Genomic DNA, 19,685 nt, shown 5'->3' with positions numbered 1-19,685 from the left:
ATAGAGGGGTTATAAAGGAGAATATATTTATATGTTTTTAATATCAACTTGGGTAGATACCTTTACTGGTGCTCATTGTTTCTTTGTGTGGATTGGAGTTGCTGTCCAGGGTCTTTTCATTTCAGCCCAAAATGTCCTTTTATCTTTCTATAGGGTTCTGTAGGGTGGATCACTGAGCTTGGAAAGGAAGGAGAGATGGGAGTAGCTCCTGTTAAAATGTCACAGACCCTACTGTCTTACCTAAGTTCAATAATTCCTCGTGTGGATGATCTGAAGCTCAGTCTATGGTTTGGTTAACTTTCATGGTACTGAAATGGTTGCTTTTGATTGCTTTGCCTGTATTTTCATTGCTTTTTTTTTTTTTTTTTTTTCGGTGGAAGAGTGAGTTCACCAAGGTCCTGCTCTGGAGATGTCAGTTGCCCTAGGAGCTATCTTCACAGGAATATATACCCCTATGTTTTGGGGCATAGGGGCATGATGCATCCTTTTAATGTTTATAGGTAAAGTCCTCTTTTATTTCTGAAAAGTTTTAAATTAGAATTTAGAATATACTTTGGGTGCTATTACTTCTGTTCTTTGGGGACACTAACTGGTATATAAGGTTAAAAATTGATTTAGATAAATAATGGCCACCCACAGTGGTCTTCAGAAGACATGAACAAACTAATCAGGTGAATGCAGAAGTATCATTTTGGGGGCAAGCTTTCTGGAGTATTGAATTCACCCTTGATGAAAGTCTTGCTTTGCAGTGTCTGCAGTAGGCTATGGTTTACTTCATTTGATGCAGTGCTCTGGTGCCACCCAGTGTTACAGATGAGTAAAGGCCATTCTGCCTTTTTTCCCCCTTTTTTCAATAACGACAGTAATAATAATTGGTGTTTTCTACTTCACGGAGAAGGCAATGGCACCCCACTCCAGTACTTTTGCCTGGAAAATCCCATGGACGGAGGAGCCTGGTAGGCTGCAGTCCATGGGGTTGCTAAGAGTCAGACACGACTGAACGACTTCACTTTCACTTTTCACTTTCATGCATTGGAGAAGGAAATGGCAACCCACTCCAGTGTTCTTGCCTGGAGAATCCCAGGCACGGGGGAGCCTGGTGGGCTGCCGTCTGTGGGGTCGCACAGAGTCGGACACGACTGAAGCGACTTAGCAGCAACAGCAATATGCAATTAAAAAGACAAAAATGTGTTTTATATGCTTACTCTTATGCATAACTAGGCATATTTGGGAAAATCTCAAGTTATCTCGGAGTGAAGAGTTAGTATTCTATTCACTAGGAATTTCTCCTAAATGCAGTCTTATTGTCCTTCTTTCCATGCTTCTCTGTGCCTACTGATTGAAGATTAGCCTATTTTTTCTCTGCTCTCTCCAAATTCTTTATGGACACTCTAAGTAATCCCTGAATATAAATAATCTTCACTTTACCTCCAACTCTGACACAAAAGTCCCTATGCCCTGCCTGCACTCCTCTGTGCTCCTTCTATATACGTGTCCTCTACATCCTGGCATTATTCTTTCTACTGCAAAATTTTACCACAATTTTAAGACATTTCTAAAAATATCTTACTTCATATTTCTGACCTCTTTAAAAAAAAAAAGGCTTACAGGTTTATGACTTTCAAGGTAATATAAAAAGTTTCAACAATAAAAGATAATCCATTCAAACCAGTCCCTCCTAAAGGAAATCAGTCCTGAACATTCATTGGAAGGACTGATGCTGAAGCTGAAGCTCCAATACTTTGGCCACTTGATGCGAAGAGCTGACTCATTGGAAAAGACCCTGATGTTGGGAAAGATTGAAGGTAGGAGGAGAAGGGGACGACAGAGGATGAGATGGTTGGATGACATCACTGACTTGATGGACATGAGTTTGAGTAAACTCTGGGAGTTGGTGATGGAAGGAATCCTAGCGTGCTGCAGTCCATGGGTCTCAAAGAGTCGGACATGACTGAGCGACTGAACTGAACTGATTCAAAAGAAGCCAAGGAAGAGATGAAGGAGGCAGCCACTCCAGATTGGTAGGTGGCAGGTTTAATAAGCAAGGGAACTTATATATGAGGCTTGTCATGGGTGGCTATAAGACAGGCAGATTGCCACAACTTCCTGCCAGAAACTTAAGAGTTTACATAGAGGCCATAATGTATACAGTCTAGATGGTCTCAACCACATATTATTCTTTCAAGGCTGCATCCTTGAAGTGGCTCCTGGCATAGGAACAGTGGGCAGAATGTACAGTCCAACAGTCTGCCTTTCAATTTGTGTACCTCCATGGGTTTCCCGGATGGCTCAGCGGGTAAAGAATCTGCCTGCAGTGTAGGAGACACAGGAGACATGGGTTCAATCCTTGGGTCGGAAAGGCCCTCTGGAGAAGGAAATGGCTACCCACTCCAGTATGCTTGCCTGGAAAATCCCATGAACAGAGGAGCTTCCTGGGCTACAGTCTATGGGGTTGCAAAGAGTCAAATGTGACTGAGCAACTAACACACAGGCAAGCAACAGCAGATGTATATTCAGTCCTATTAGATGTACACACAGCACACTTAATTCTAAGTCTTTGTTGATTTGTCTGTCTCCTCTAGTAGTCTGTGAACTCCATGGTAGTGACTATATATATATATTTTGTACTTGCTTTCTCTGTCTTCAGAAAAATGCCTAGCACACAGAAGGTGCTCATTAAATATTTTGATGAATTGGGCATGAATGAATAAAGGCACTTCTTCAATGCAGGAACAGATCTGTTGCATGGCTATTCCTCCTAGACCGAAGCACATGAGATGATCCTTTAGTGTGGATCTTTCCTGTGGAGTTGATTGACTGATTGACTCATTAAACATTTATAGAGAGCCTGATAGGTTTCAAGTGATGAGTCCATATAAAAACAAGTATAGTATCCTCTGAGTCTATGAGAAAATGATTTTTCCAGTACAGAAAGCAGCATGAGTACGTTTTGGTTAGTCATTCCTGCAGATGAATGCTGAATAGATTAAGGAGTGGTTAAAACTGAGTGTGAGTTTGGACTTACATGTCCCAGACCTGCTCCCCAGGATGGCCCTTGCCTGGTTTCATTTCTGCACAGGGGGGCTGTGTGCCTGTCCTGGGCCTGCCCAAGGCAGCCACGTACTAAATCTGCTGCAGACTAGAGCACAGCCAGGGCACGCACAGGTGCGCATGTCAGGTGAGGTAAGCATGAGACAGAAAAAGCATGTTTTGAGGATCTTGGCACCTTCTAATCCTTCAAAGATTCTAACTCACACAAGGCTTCATCTAGTCGTTCCTAAGGAAAACAAATTCCCTTTTATCTCCAGCTTCCCAAAACTTGTTCTCTTCAACAATATGAAGCTTATTTACTTTAGGTTATCAATTACTAATGATGAGGACTTCCTTCCTTTATTCTGAGAAAGCAAGTTCCTCTTAATTTCTTCCCTCTCCAAAGCCTGCTTTCAGAAGAGAATCTGAAATTTCTCTACTATAAAAGGTCAAAGATTATTAGTTCAGTGATACCTTTCTAGTGGATCTTCCTCTCTAAATAGTATACCCAATGGATGCCTGAGATTATGTTCTAGGAAACACGTAAAAAGACAAGCAAACTGAGGCTTCTGAAATTATTCCCAAAAGGTGGTTATTTTCTTTATCTGTCAAGGTGAAGAAAGTGTCGGGGGTGGGTGGGGAGTAAAAAAAATCAGGGAGGAAAAAGCTCAGTGTCAAGGGCAGAGGTAGAGTTTAGCTAAAAGAACGTCTGAGGTCAGCGGTTAATTAAGGAGAACGAAACCGTGCAGGCAGTGCTCAGAGGAGGAAATTACATTGAGTGATGTGTGACAGGAGCTGGAGTTACATAACTATTTTGGTGCAGGCTGCAAAAAAAGGAACTTGTCCTGGTTTATCTCTTCTGCATTAGAACAGCTTTGATTTTTAAGCCTTTCACATTCCCTATTAGAAAGATGGGGGCCAAAATGAGGGGAGAGTGGGCAGAGGCAAAAAAAGAGGCTGGAGGGGCTCCAAAATTCTTCTTTCCCCGCCTCCCCGCCCCCCGTCCCCGCCGCAACCGCGCACCTCCCCTCCCCCGCCACCGGGAAAGCGATGGAGGAACTCTGGGCGGGCTCTGGGAGGAGCCTTTGGAGCATCCTCAGAGCAGCCGCCTCTGAGCACCATGGGAAAATCCTTCCTCCCTCGGACATGGCGCCCACCTGCCCGGTGGCAGCAGCCGGCTCCGGCGCCGCGATTCGCGGGTCCGGGCAGAAAGGCAGTTGGAGTTTCGGTCGTGGGGCGGAAGGAGCTGGAGGGGGCGGGGGCGGGGACGGTGGCGGTGACGCCGCCCGAGGGCCCGCGTGTTAAAGCTGAGGGCGTCCGGGCGGCGGGCAGCGGGCAGCGGGCAGCGCGGCGCGTGCTGGCCCCGGCGCTCAGTCATGGGGTCCCAGGTGCTGCAGCTGCTCCGGCAGGGCGTGTGGGCCGCGCTCACCGGGGGCTGGTACCACGACCCCGATCAGAGCAAGTTCACCAACAGCTGCCACCTCTACCTGTGGCTGTTCCTGTTCCTGCTGCCCCTGGCTTTGCACCTGGTGAGTGGGGGTTGGGGGCCGGTCAAGCCTTGGGGAAGCCTGCGAGTCTGCCTTCAGGATGGAAAGGATTGGCAGTGATTCCTAAGAGCTGGAATGGAGAAAGTCTTCAGGAATTTGGTACAGAGAAAGTACAGGGAAAGGATCAGGGAGTGACTCCCCCAGCAGAAGTAGAAAGGACTCTGGGGGCTCTGGGACTCATTAAGAATTGATGCTAGCTGTTCCGATGAGTCAGACTCTGCTTGTCGCTGTGCAGTGTAGAACTGATTTTATATGTGAACAGCCCCAGGCCCCTTGGCTGGGTAGCTTAGGACAATATTTAGCCTAAGATGCTGTGCATGATAGCCAGAAGGCAAAATAAAATGTTAAAAGCAAAGCTATTTCGGTTGTTAATCTGCTACCCCTTTTTTTTCCCTTTCCTGTTTTGCCTTGAGAAGGCAGGTTCAATGATCAATTACTCCATTTGCAGTTTCCACACCACTCTGTAAAGAAATCTGTAGAAAAAAGTAATGATGAAGAAATCTACTGTAATTTATTTGACCCTTTAGTGAGGTTACACAGTTGACTGCTTGCTGAATAACTGCATAGATGACCTTCATAGGTAAACAAACCCAGTGGAAACAGTGTTTAACCCTCTTTGAAAAGCTCTACAAGTAAGGTGCTCCAGGTGATATGAGATGTATTTGGAATCGAATTTTGATATGCCTATTGAAGGACGTAATTTCTAAAACATAACTTGATCATGTTCTCCACAGGAAAAATCTTCAGTGAGTTTGCATGGCTGACAGAGTCCCATGTTGCCATTAGAGGTTGTCTGTGATTTCATTCCTATTTACTCTTTCTGCTAGTTTATCCATAGGATCAGAATTCTGGCTCTGAAGTCAGGCTGCCTACATTAAATTCTGGGTTCACTCCTTACTAGTTCTGTGAGCAAGTTACTTTTACTTTATCTGATTAAAAAACTTTTGTCCTTAAAATGAGAAAAATACTAGAACAGTGTTGTTTTGGGGCTTATATCAACATGTAAAGCTATCCATCTTTCTGGCTTTTGACCTGGGATTGGATGCAGACCTGGTGTATATTTCTGTTTGGCTACTTATTAGTTGTTTGACCTGTTCTTGGTCAAACTAACTAAATCTTAGTTTGTCACCCCTTAAAATAGATGTGATAATGACCATTTCATGGGAAGAATAAGTAAAATTTCATGTAAAAACCACTTAATAAAATCGCTGATCCTTGGAGACCCTTTAATAAATTTGTTTCCTTTTCTTGTGTGACCTTATCCTTCATGTTTTCATGGGATTGAGTTCCCCATGTTTTCTCTTTGCCTAGAGGGGCAGCACAGGGGAGAGATGAGCCAAACTTGGGTTCACTTCTGGTTCTTCTGCTCACTGGTTGTGTGAGCTTGCGCTTCCTGGTTTGTGTACCCAATAGTAGCAGCCTTACAGGGTTCATAGGAGGATTGAATGAATTAATGAATAGAGGACTGAATGAATTAGTTAACAGTTGATTGAATGAATGAACCAAACTACTTCTCAGTACTGTTTTTCCCCCACATCATTCACTTGCCAAAATCTGTCCATTCTTCAAAACCCAGTGGAATGGCCATTTCTGTCTAGGTATCCTTGTTTCCACTTATCTAGAATTAATTTCTTTTCTCTCTTGCCCTAATACCATTCTCTATTTACTGTCAGTACTGTGGGATATTCTGAATTCTGTACTTAGTTGTTGGAACATGTATTTTAGCTCTACTCATGGATTGTGAGCTTTTTGAGGACATGGGTTTTGATTTTGTTGATTCATCTTGGTTTTCCTTGTTGTACCTAGCAGAGTGCTCTGTATTTGGTTAACAGTGATCTAATACATAATAAACGGGTGGAAATAAAATCAATCTTCCTGTCCTTCTGTTCCAGTCAGTATTAGGTTGTCTATCTCACAGTACATTCTGAGTATTTCCTGATAATGAAAGCAATACATACTTCACTTCTAATCCCACTCCTCAGCAACAACCAAATTAATGTTTAATATAATTCCTGCAGATTTTTTAAAATGAATATGGGCTCCTTTTTGCATAACTCCTTTTAAGATTTGATGTAATTGTATAATCAGAACCCTTAATTTCTACCTAATTATGCTTCATTGAATAGCTTGATTTCTACTTTATATTTGTGAATAGGAAATTGTCCTTAGCTAAATTTCTCTTTAATGATATTTCAAAGTAATTTTTGGCTAAATCTCAAGAGTTTAGAAATCAAAAAAGTGATACCTTAAATATTTTTGTATCGGGTTTTCTGGATCAAACCAGTTATACTGAAATTTTTATATATTTATGCCATTGTGCTTTTAATCATTACAGAATCATTTAATGTGAGTGTATTCATTATATTGCTGTTTTCTAATAAGAATAAGATAGCCTATCTTATTGAAAAAAGTGCAGGTAGTCCTTTTCTTGCTCTGGTCTTCTGGTTTCTGGAACTTAATTTAGAAACAAAAGATCCTTCTTCCCCAGTGGAGGATTCTGTTCTCTGGGTTTGGATGCCTAAATATATTTTTCTGCACTTCAGTGCCGCCTGAGATTGTCACCACCCTTCTCAGTTTGTTCCACTTATGAGAACATAATCCAGAAAGATCCCTGGCTGCTTGCTGACAGCAGGGACATATAAAGTTCTGTTATTTAAGGGAAACTGAACTTTTCTGGGCTTTTCACAATTTGTTTAAACGTGCTTAGTCAAGACAGTTGCTCTGTAAGAAGAATCCAGCCTTTAATTTAATGGGGACTTTGAATAGGGAAATACAGTTTTTGTTATTAATTATCAAAGCAAACTAATCTCTAAGCCCCAGCATTTATTTAGGTCTAGGTAGAAAATAGGTTATTTATTAGCCTTCATAAACTATATATTTTCAAGAAATGCTCAAAATATATACCTAAAAACAAAGGTCATTTTAGAGCGTTTGAGAAGAGTTTTACTTTGATTTATTATCAGCTTAATTTTAGTTTGGGCAAGCTGAAAGATCCATTTGTCGTCAGAGATGTTTGGTTTCTCATTTATTACATGTGTTATTATATTTATTCTTTGAAGATTCATGTAGAGCTTTAAAATGGGAGCACCCTGGGCATGATTCTGACCCAGAATAAGTTCTGGCAGCACCAGACTAGTGTCAAAAGATGTCCTTGCCCTATTACTTATCAATTGTGTGATTTTGTGCAAGTCTCTTCACTTCTCTGGGCCTCAGTTTTCTCATCTGTGAAATGGGGATTTTTTTTTTTTTTTTAGATTAAGCCACTGAGATCCAGAGGGCATAGGTTACTTGCCCAAGGCCATCTAGATAGTTGGTAGTAAAATTCAGAATTTTAGCTGAGGTCCTGTTGTCTCCAAGTCTTTGGCCTTGTCATAGCACTGTGTTACCTGACCTGATACACTGATATACAAGAGAGAACTTGAACTCCCTGAAGCAGTGACCCGTCCTCAAGTGAAGTTCTGAGCATCTGGAGGTGGTAAGGTCAACCTGAATACAGGAAAAAATGGGGTGGAAACTTTACATTCTTTAAGATCTCATATAAGGCATTATATATTTTTATTCTTTATTTTATGGTTGTGGCTTTGTTTTTCCTCAGTTTTTTTGTCTTTTAGCCAGACTTACTTGGCTTCCCAGGTGACACTCATGGTAACGAACCTGCCTGCCAATGCAGTAGACATGAGACGAGGGTTTGATCTCTGGGTTGGGAAGGGCCCCTGGAGGAAGGCACGGCTACCCACTACCCGCAAGTACTCTTGCCTGGAGAATCCCACGGACAGAGGAAGCTGGCGGGCTACAGTCCATGGGGTCGCACAGAGTTGGACACGGCTGAGGTGACTTAGCATGCAGGCATTCTGTTTCCAGTTCTGCTTTTTAATTTAAACTTGAAGACTGTTTATTTGGATAAACACCACTTAGTTTCTAATTGCTGTAATGATAATAAAGTGGGTCTTGTCAGGGGCCGTGTCGCACCAGACATACAGTGGGTGGTCTGTGCACAGTGGTCGTCATTGTCACACCTAGCTGGTAACTCTTCTATCATGGTCTGTGACCACCCGCCATTTGGGTACATAACTATATTTCTTTAGGTTCTGTATTTCTTTGGCTACCCATTTTCGCTCCTGCTTCTAACACAGAAGATACCTTTATGTGAATTATGGAAAGGTGGTCTGTCCCAAAAGACACCCTTTCCTGGCTCTGGACCTGGGGGCTGGACTTCAGTCACCATGTAACCCTGTCAGCTGGAGGCCTTTGTACAGTATGCAGCCTGCACACCCTGACCTGTCCATTGGATTGTTGTTACTTTGTTGGACTGTTTGGTATGCTGCTGGTCCCAGAGGGCACCTCTCACCCTGCTCAGTCCTAGCCCTCATATTCAGCTTCATGACAAAGGCTTTTTCTGCTGTTGAATCACATGGTTCATACTTAGTCTTCTTTGATTTGTAGAAGCTTTTTGTCTGGTGCTTCTACTTCTGGTGACTTTATTTGTACTCACATTGAGATGCTTGATGCTTTACACTTTCCCGTAATCCACATGAATGTCTGAACTTCTTTCTTTCTCCTCTCAGCTGCCTGCTTGAAGGCATTCTTCCCTGGTCCCTGGGCTTCCAAAGAAGTGCAGACCCGAGCCTTCTAGACTCGGGCTGAATGCCATCCCTTGCAGTTGTCTGAAAAATTTTGCCACTCCAGATCATCGTTGGACTGTGTGTACAAAGAACTTGGCTCCATGGGGTCTTTGCTTTCCTGGTACAAGCACTTTTACCAGAGATGTCCCTCTCTGTTGGGCATCCTAGGGCAGTCGTCTTCAATCTTTTCAAGTTAATATGGCCTTTCTTGAGTGACCTTGTCACCTTCTGCAAAATTCCTTCTGCTCTTCCTCATCTTCTGCCATTTAGACACATGAACGTCTGCCAGCCACTTGTGTTTTTGTGTCTGTGATTAAAAAAAAAGCACCTGCCGTGTTCTAGGATGTCAGCCTCCGCAACACTTTCCAAAAAGAGTATTCTTCCTCGCTTTTCTTTCTTTCAAATATTGCAAGTTCATGACTAATTTTCTGGTGGAAAAATTTATTATGTCCCCAAACTCACCTGCACTTCCCTTTCTCCCAATTAGTGACTAGTTTTATTTGGATGCCACTCTCTGTAGACATATTGTTATTTTTCCAATTGTAATGTTCAATACTTATTTAATACCCTTGGTGTGATTTCTTTTGCGTGGAAGGTGATACTTATCAGGAGATTGTTGTTTTCTGATTTTAACCATTTGGTGTCTCAGATTATTCCTTTTACAGTTTAACCAACTTTATTGTCATTTTTTCTACTCTAAATCTCTTTTCTACATCCTACAGAAGAAAAAAATGGACTAGTTCTTTTTTAAAATTTTAATTTAATTTAATTTCTTATTGGAATATAATTGCTTTACAATGTTGTGTTAGTTTCTGCTATACAACAATGATATATGTACACATATATCCCCTCCCTCTTGAGCTCCCTGCCAGCCCCCCATCCCACCCAGCTAGGTCATCATAGAGCACCAAGCTGAGCTCCGTGTACAATAAAGCATCTTCCCACTAGCTCTCTGTTTTACACATGGTAGTATATATGTGTCAGTCCTACTCTCCCAATTGTCCTACCCTCTTCTTCTCCCACCTTCCGTGTCTACAAGTCCATTCTCTACATCTGTGTCTCTATTCAGTTCATTTCAGTTCAGTTGCCCAGTCGTGTCCAACTCTTTGCAACCCCATGAACCACAGCATGCCAGGCCTCCCTGTCTATCACCAACTCCCGGAGTCCACACAAACCCATGTCCATTGAGTTGGTGATGCCATCCAGCCATCTCATCCTCTGTCGTCCCCTTCTCCTCCTGCCCTCAATCCCTCCCAGCATCAGGGTCTTTTCAAATGAGTCAGCTCTCTGCATCAGGTGGCCAAAGTATTGGAGTTTCAGCTTCAACATCAGTCCTTCCAATGAACTCCCAGGGCTGATCTCCTTTAGAATGGACTGGTTGGATCTCCTTGCAGTCCAAGGGATGCTCAAGAATCTTCTCCAACACCACAGTTCAAAAGCATCAATTCTTCAGTGCTCAGCTTTCTTTATAGTCCAACTCTCACATCCATACACGACCACTGGAAAAACCATAGCCTTGTCTAGATGGACCTTTGTAGACAAAGTAATGACTCTGCTTTTTAATATGCTGTCTAGGTTGATCATAACTTTCCTTCCAAGGAGTAAGCATCTTTTAATTTCATGGCTGCAATCACTGCAGTGATTTTGGAGCCCAGAAAAATAAAGTCAGCCACTGTTTCCACTGTTTCCCCACCTATTTGCCGTGAAGTGATGAGACCAGATGCCATGATCTTCGTTTTATGAATGTTGAGTTTTAAGCCTACTTTTTCACTCATCCATCAAGAGGCTCTTTAGTTCTTCTTCACTTTCTGCTATAAAGGTGGTGTCATCTGCATATCTGAGGTTATTGATATTTCTCCCAGAAATCTTGATTCCATCTTGTGTTTCTTCCAGCCCAGCATTTCTCATGATGTACTCTGCACATAAATTAAATAAGCAGGGTAACAATATACAGCCTTGATGTCTCTATTCCTGACCTGCAAATAGGTGTATCTGTACCAAAAAATGGACTAATTCTTAATGGTATTCAAAAGTTTTCCTTTTTTTCTGATGGATTTCTCACCTTTAGCATTGCTATTATTATAGGTAATATAACAGCCAGCACTCACTGAGCACATACAGACTGGCACTGTTGGAAGAGCTCTACGTGAACTAAAGCATCTCCTCCCCTCAGTGAACCGGAGAGCCACTGTCATTATCCCCACTTTACAGTTGATGAAACTGGCATGGAGAGGTTGGTTAAGAAGTTTCACGATCCATGGCTAGTTGTGACCTAACCAGAATTAGAGCCCAGCAGTTGGAGTTGGTACCCACTCAGCCATACCACCTCTAATCCAGTTAATTTCACAAGTTAACTTTTCCTGCATAGTCCTTTGCACACGCTTAGTGTCTGGATCTCTTCATGGCAGTGTGCAGAATGTTTTGCAAGAGGGGATCTATTTTTTGCACTTTGGCATGAAGAGATCCAACCACTGAGTATGTGCAAAGGACTGTGTAGGGAAAGGTACCTTCCCTCCCACATTTGTCTCCAGTACGTTTTTTGAGGTGCAGCCACCATGTCCTGTCTCTTGTGTGTTCTTCCAAGTGACACTTGGTCCCATGTGACTGCGTTTGACTTTGGGGTTCTGAGGTTTAATCCCAAAGCAGCCTTCTTTGTCATCCGCTCTCCTTTTAATTTGCTGTGTAGAGAGTTCTTTCTCTACTCTTAGATAAAAATGTACAAGGCCCTTGACTTCAGGTCACAGATAATACAAGGCCTTACAGTTGCTTTAATAACAAAACACAGATTTGATTGGGATTTCAGTTTGTCCAATTCCATATGGTGATGCCAGGCTTCAGGGATATGAGGATGGCCCGGTCTTTTTTCACTTTTCTCTCTCACACATTGGCTGATGTTCTAATGCCTTTGGCATCGAAGAGTAGGAAAGTTCTTTGTTAACCAGTGTGGTGGTAATCTAGCTGTCAGCTTTTGAAACATGGCTCACGTTTCCAGCTGACTCTCTCCAGCGAGGTCCCTTCACATGTCCTGTAGAGACCCTGTTCTCCTTGCCAGGTTTCTCCTACCCAGTTTCCTTGAGGAGGGCTGCTGTATCTCTATTCTGCCTGGTTGCTTACTCCTTCCACAGTTCTTTGGCATGTGGCAGTCCACCCCAGATTTCTTTTGGTCCAGGGCCCCTCTGAACTTCTAAAGCAAACCCTGAAGTCATTTGCACACACAGTCTGTGCAAATACTCACATATTCTCTCCATGAACAGACTGGGAGGGCAACCAAACCCCAGCATACCAACTTCTCCTTCATCCCTCCATCAGAGCAACTAGCCAGCCAGTTTCTCATCTTTTAGTTCTTCTGGGAAAAATCAGGCATCATACTTCCTGCCCTAATTGTCAGGACCATAATAAGACTCTGAGTGATCCCACCAAAGCCTTTCTCCTGGTTGTGCGGGAGAGATACACAGGACTCACTGAATACCAATGGGGCCCTCCAACAATCTTCATGAGTCCTCTCATTCTGGACTCCATTACATCCTCACTTTGGGTGAGGGGTTTTAGGGTCATCTTGCTCATTGTTATAACCTATTTAGAAGTTTCTGGATATGCTTTGTTCCAGAAGTTGTCCTGGAATCTGATATCTATCCTACCTTGGCTGTTCGGTCAGCACTGCCGGTTCACTATTTTGTGTACAGCCATTTATCTGTACTACTTCTCCTTGTTTTATCCACTTTATTTTGGGGAGAATTCCATGAAGAGCTATTTCATTATTTTTAATGTCAGCATGGTATGCCACTGTGTGAGTAAAGAGTGATTTATTTGACCCGTCCCCTATGAAGACTAGAGCTTCGGCTGGTGGCTCAGATGGTAAAGAATCTGACGATGGTGCAGGAGACCTGGGTGTGATCCCTGGTTTGGGAAGATCCCCTGAGAAGGAAATGGCTACCCACTCCAGGATTCTTGGTTGGAGAATTCCATGGACAGAGGAGCCTGGCAGGTTACAGTCCATGGGGTCACAAAGAGTCAGACATGACCGAGAGACTTAAACTATGAAGATTATTTTAAGCTTTTCAGATAATATCTAACATTGTCTATTTGAATCGTTTCTTTCAGGATTTGAGCATGTATATAACAGTCAGGATATGCTGATTTGTGCTGATGTAACAACCTCAAAATCTCCCTGGTTTTACCATTTTTAAAAAATTGGTATTGTATGTCCAACATGGTTAGTTGGGAATGGAGAGCATGGTTAGGAGGGGGTCCTGCTTATCACAGGCATGTAGATTTCCAGGCTACATGCCCATTGCACTCAGACTTTTCTTCGTCAGGACTTTCCTGTACTCCAAGGGCAGTGGAAAGTACGGTCCTACTGTGTGACCAGAAAAGAAGTGGACCTATTTGTTGGACCTCTGTCTACTACATCAAAGTGCCAAGTGTTCAGCTGGGTATTGGGGAAACAACAGGCTAATGATACATTGGTATCTCTCCTTGTTAACAGGTAAAGATAAACAGATATAAATAACACAGTGATAACTTATTTCAAGGGAAGTGCAAGATGCTTTACAGTAAAGATGGAGGGCCTCTTTCTGGCTTTGGTGTTTAGAAGGACTTTGCAAAGGAAAGAATTTCTAATCTGGAGTCTGTTGAGTGATTAAGAGCTAGTCAAACCAAGGTAGTAGACCATGAGATTTTTCCTTAGCATGGTGAGATACAGTGATGAGTTATGTTTTAGTCAACTTTGAGGTAGGATATTATTTTTTATCCCCCAATTTTTATTTTTGAAAAGTCCCTCATCTACAGAAAAGTTACAGGTATAGTACAATGAATATGAATGCTATATACCCTTCATTTTGAGTCACCAGTTCTCAATGTTTTGCCACGTTTACTTCATCACTCTCATGGTTATACAGTTTAAAATTTGCTGAATCATTTGAGAATAAATTACAGACATCAAGACACTTCCTTCTAGAAACTTCGTCAGGTATCTCTTAAGGAAAAAACATTCTCTCATATAGTTGTCACACTCATAAACATTGATATAATGTTTGTCAGATATATAGTTCTCATGCAAATTTCACTAGTTATGCCAATAGTGTCCTGCCTAGCTGGGCTTCTGGTTTTGTTTTTCTGGATTTGAGTTTCAACCAAGGATTGCACATTGTTTTTAGTTGTGATGTCTCTGTCCTTTATTCTAGAACATATTCTTCAAGTCTTTTTTCTTTGTTTTTGCTTTTGTGCTAGTGAAAGTCATTTTGCAGAATGTCCCACAATTTTGATCCTTTTTTATTGCATCCTTGCCATTAGATGTGTGATTATGCATTTTTTGGAATGAATACCAAGTGATGTGTCTTGTCCTGATTGTATCAGGGCCACCCAATGTCATTTCCCCCATTGTTAGTGCTGTTAAATTTGGTCATTGGTAAAGATGGTGTTGGAGAAGGCAATGGCACCCCACTCTAGTACTCCTGCCTGGAGAATCCCATGGACGGAGGAGCCTGGTAGGCTGCAGTCCATAGGGTCGCTAAGAGTCGGACACGACTGAGCGACTTCACTTTCACTTTTCACTTTCATGCATTGGAGAAGGAAATGGCAACCCACTCCAGTGTTCTTGCCTGGAGAATCCTGGGGAGGGGGGAGCCTGGTGGACTGACATCTATGGGGTCGCACAGAGTCAGACACGACTGAAGTGACTTACTTGCAAAGATGGTATTGGTCAGCTTTCTTTGTTGTAAGGGTACCCACCCAGTTTCCCCTTGTATTTAACAAGTAATCTGGGAGAGGAAACCTGGAGATTGTACATGTTATTATAAAGTCAAAGTGAAAGTCACTCAGTCATGTCTGACTCTTTGCAACCACATGGACTGTAGCCCGCCAGGCTCCTCTGTCCATGGGATTCTCCAGGCAAGAATGCTGGGGTGGGTTGCCATTCCCTTCTCCAGGGGGATATTCCCAACCCTAGAATTGAATCCAGGTCTCCTGCATTGTAGGCGGATTCTTTACCTTCTGAGCTACCAGGGAAGCCCCCACATATCACCCCTCAAAATTTTCATTCATGATTGTACCATAAATTAATGATGCTCAGCTAAGATAATTATCTTAATGATGGCTGCAAAATGGCGATTTTCTATTTATTGGTTAGGTATTCTTCTGTGAAGAAAGGCTTTCCTTTTCCCTCTGCCCTATAGTTTTGTCATGCTTATTAGTGTGGTCTCATAATTCCTTTTTTTTATTCAATGGGAGGTGAAGAAGTGAAGACAGGTGGGAAAGACCATGCTTTCATGCAGGGAGTGAGAAATAGTGCAGTGTAATATCTAGAGAGAGATGTGGAGTCAAGGGAGACCTGTCCTTCCTCCAAGTTTGGAGGAATCTTGAGGATGAGGATGCACTTTGAATTCCCCTGTGGTCCCTGGAGAGCTGCTTCATACACAGTGGATAATCAAATCACTCTTCCCATTAATGAAATCTAACTCATATGGGAATTCACAATTTTGGAAGAGTGTCTGTGGTCAGTTGCACTTCAGTATACCCACTGCAATGTGGTGGCCTGGATCCAGATCATTAAAAATGAAGCTTGAAAACCAAGGTGTTACTCCTAGTATTGAATTGCCTTAAAGTTCAAATTATGCTGTTGTTGAGTGCTGCTTAGAAAATTGGATTAAATTGTTGTCTTTAGAGATGTTGACAAGAACATTTTCAGTGGAGTGTTGCGGAGTAGCAGTCTGATTGCTATGGGTTTAAGAAGCAATGGGAGGTGCTGTTGTTTCTCTGACAACCTTTGTTTTACTACTTAGATGGCAATAAAAGAGAATATTTATGTCATTTATGTAATAAATACAGTCTTTTCCCCATCATAGGAAACTTGGATTTAAAATGAAAAGACCATTGACTGATTTTACCTCATTTATTGATTTTGGCTGATCTTAAATACAAAAAACAAATATAGAAATGTTGGGACTGTGGGAGACCTTGGGAATATTTTATATTGGGTTATATGTATGTTTAATTCCTTTTTCCAAATCTTTATCATCTCAAAAGAAAATGAAGAGAGCTAATACTTATTTCCTACTGGTATTCCTAATCTTTTGATAACTTATTCTTCCTTTAAAGACTACAACTTGAAGTCTGTGAGTCTGTTTCTGTTTTGTAAAGAAGTTCATTTGTATAATTTCTTTTTAGATTCAACATATGAGGAATGTCATATGATAAGGATGGGGGAAGGGATAGTTAGGGAGTTTGGGATAAACATGTACACATTGCTATATTTAAAATGGATAACTGACAAGGTCCTATTGTATAGGGAACTTTGCATGTGGCAGCCTGGATGGGAGGGGAGTTTGAAGGAGAATGGATACATGTATGTGTATGACTGAGTCCCTTTGCGGTCCACCTGAAACTGTCACAACACTGTTAATAGGCTATATACTCCAGTATAAATTTAAACGTTTAAAAGAAAAAAAGACTATAATGCAATACTTAATCAGGGAAGAATAAAAATCGGAAAATAAGAAACATCCCTGAAACAAATATTTTACCAAGAAAACAACTGTTGGGCTTATTTCATAATTATTTTTTTCTTATTATATATTAACATTTCTCACTGTGGCTCAGAGGTTAAAGCATCTGCCTGCAATGCGGGAGACTTGGGTTTGATCCCTGGGTAGGGAAGATCCCCTGGAGAAGGAAATGGCACCCCACTCCAGTATTCTTGCCTGGAAAATCCCATGGACTGAGGAGCTTGGTGGGCTACCGTCCACGGGGTTGCAAAGAGTCGGACACAACTGAGCGACAGGTCATGGTCATGGGTCAGGCCAGTAATAAAAACATTTGCTCTGTAGCCCCTTACTCACTTCAAAACACTGTATCTGAATTAATTATTCCATGGCATTGATGATGATGATGGTGATGGTGATAAGTGACACGAGCATTTGGTGCTTATTAAGTACCAAAAAATATACTAGTACAATAGTTAACAATCCTGTTAGGAGCTATTATTCCCATTTCACAGCAGAAATAGATATTTATGAAGGCTCAATAGATTGCCAGGAGAAATATCAGTAACCTCAGATACGCAGATGACACCACCCTTATGGCAGAAAGTGAAGAGGAACTAAAAAGCCTCTTGATGAAAGTGAAAGAGGAGAGTGGAAAAGTTGGCTTAAACCTCAACATTCAGAAAACTAAGATCATGGCATCCGGTCCCATCACTTCATGGCAAATAGATGGAGAAACAGTGGAAACAGTGTCAGACTTTATTTTTTGGGGGCTTTAAAATCACTGCAGATGGTGATTGCAGCCATGAAATTAAAAGATGCTTACTCCTTGGAAGGAAAGTTATGGTCAACCTAAACGGCATGTTAAAAAGCAGAGACATTACTTTGTCAACAAAGGTCCGTCTAGTCAAGGCTATGGTTTTTCCAGTGGTCGTGTATGGATGTGAGAGTTGGACTATAAAGAAAGCTGAGTGCTGAAGAATTGATGCTTTTGAACTGTGGTGTTGTAGAAGACTCTTGAGAGTCCCTTGGACTGCAAGGAGATCCAACCAGTCCATCCTAAAGGAGGTCAGTCCTGGATGTTCGTTGGAAGGACTGATGCTGAAGCTGAAACTCCAATACTTTGGCCACTTGACATGAATATCAACTCATTGGAAAAGACTCTGATGCTGGAAAAGATTGAGGGCAGGAGGAAAAGGGGACAACAGAGGATGAGATGGTTGGATGGCATCACTGACTCAATGGACATGGGTTTGTGTGGACTCCGGGAGTTGGTGATGGATAGGAAGGCCTGGCGTGCTGTGGTTCATGGGATTGCAAAGAGTCAAACAGGACTGAGCGACTGAACTGAACTGAGTAGCTTCTCTAAGTTTGTAAAATTATTAAATGGAGAAAAATTACAACATGTAAACTTGCATATCTATCATAAATGTTTATTTATTCACCAAGATTTTTTAGCAACTATTTGCTACATACCAGGCTAGGTGTTGAGAGAATAATGTAGAACAAGACAGACTTGGTCTTGTCCTCGTGGAACTGACCATCTTTGAATGAATAATTAAGAATCAATAATAAAAATATAAACACCTTGAAAAGGGACAAAAATAGACAACTGACAGAGAAATATATATACATACATATATTTTCAATAACCACATGAATGATTATTTTAGTAATAATCTAAGAAAAGTAGATATTAAAATAATGTGATTTTGGCATATCTGGGTTGCAAAGATTTAAAAGGTAATACCTAATATACTTTAAACAAATAACCATTCTCTGAAATTCAGAGGGATATACGTATAAGATGAATCACAATTTATTATAATAAAAGACTAGAAATAGGTATCAGTTGATAGGGAATGGGTTAATGAATTATATATGGCACTTCCAAAGTGGACTACTATGCAGTTGTAAAAAAGGGAGTGGGACAGTAGACTGCTATAGAGTGATCTCTAGGATCTACTATTAAGTAGAAAAAGAACAGAAGTTAAAATTAGGCTAAAAATTAGGAAGGAAATAGAAAGCATTTACCTTTTTGTTTTTAAGAAGACACAATTAAAGGATAAATTAAGAAAAAACTAATACAAAAGTAAAGGAAATAGACTGGAGGATATTAACAGAGCTGGCAAAAAGGAATGAATCTTATTTGATAGTTTGGTGGCATACTCAAGCAAAAACTACTTCAAATGACTTTAAACACAGAGTTTTTAGGCCTTCTGGAATATAACCTAAAGATAAAAACAGCAAAAACATCTTAAATTGTATTTGTTTATCTTATTGTCATCAAAAAGATTTTATACTATTTTTTTGAAATTATTATATATATAGATTGATGATGACAATAAGAAACTGTGATTAGGAATCAAGAGTTCAGCATTAAGAGAAAACAGGTACAAATGAAATCACAGAAGTTACTTAGAACCTTGTAATCTACCATTTGAATTGGAAATACCCATCTGAAATCATGATTTACTTTTTTTTTAATGCATATTTTTAGCTCTATTTAGCACCCCACTCCAGTACTCTTGCCTGGAAAATCCCATGGACAGAGGAGCCTGGTGGGCTACAGTCCATGGGGTTGCTAAGAGTCGGACACGACTGAGTGACTTCACTTTCACTTTTCACTTTCATGCATTGGAGAAGGAAATGGCAACCCACTCCACTGTTCTTGCCTGGAGAATCCCAGGGATGGTGGAGCCTGGGTGGGCTGCCGTCTATGGGGATGAGAAGGTTGGATGGCATCACTCAGTGAACATGAGTTTGAGCAAACTCCAGGAGATAGTGAAGAACAGGGTAGTCTGGAGTGCTGCAGTTCATGGGGTTGCAAAGGGTCACACACGACTTAGCAACTGAACAGAACACCTAGAATCAATGATAACCCAATAAGGATGCACAAATCTCACAGTCAGATTCTGGTCTTTAAGTACCATTTCCTTCTTAAAGATAGTAGGATTCTTTGGAGTAATGGCCCATTCTAGGTTTGGGCCAGACAACATACAAGAGGA

The 19,685-nt window shown here is 41.4% G+C and overlaps 1 protein-coding gene across 2 annotated transcripts in view; it reads left to right on the top strand.

The window, feature by feature from the left end:
* Positions 1–4,314: 4,314 nt before the first annotated feature.
* The window catches only part of PCNX2 (pecanex 2), a 311,392-nt gene continuing 296,021 nt past the window's right edge, over positions 4,315–19,685 (top strand). Inside the window, exon 1 of one of the 2 annotated variants that reach the window (XM_070781873.1) lies at positions 4,315–4,559. In XM_070781873.1, coding sequence (XP_070637974.1) covers positions 4,407–4,559 — 153 coding nt within the window. In that variant the 5' untranslated portion in view covers positions 4,315–4,406. The remainder of the gene's footprint in view (positions 4,560–19,685) is intronic. The other variant, XM_070781874.1, reaches the window with a different exon arrangement.

This window comes from Bos indicus, chromosome 28 (genome assembly GCF_029378745.1).
Source record: "Bos indicus isolate NIAB-ARS_2022 breed Sahiwal x Tharparkar chromosome 28, NIAB-ARS_B.indTharparkar_mat_pri_1.0, whole genome shotgun sequence".
NCBI classification, from domain to species: Eukaryota; Metazoa; Chordata; class Mammalia; order Artiodactyla; family Bovidae; genus Bos; species Bos indicus.
The sequence above is the reverse complement of the archived record's forward strand: the minus strand, read 5'-3'. Positions and strand labels throughout refer to the sequence as shown.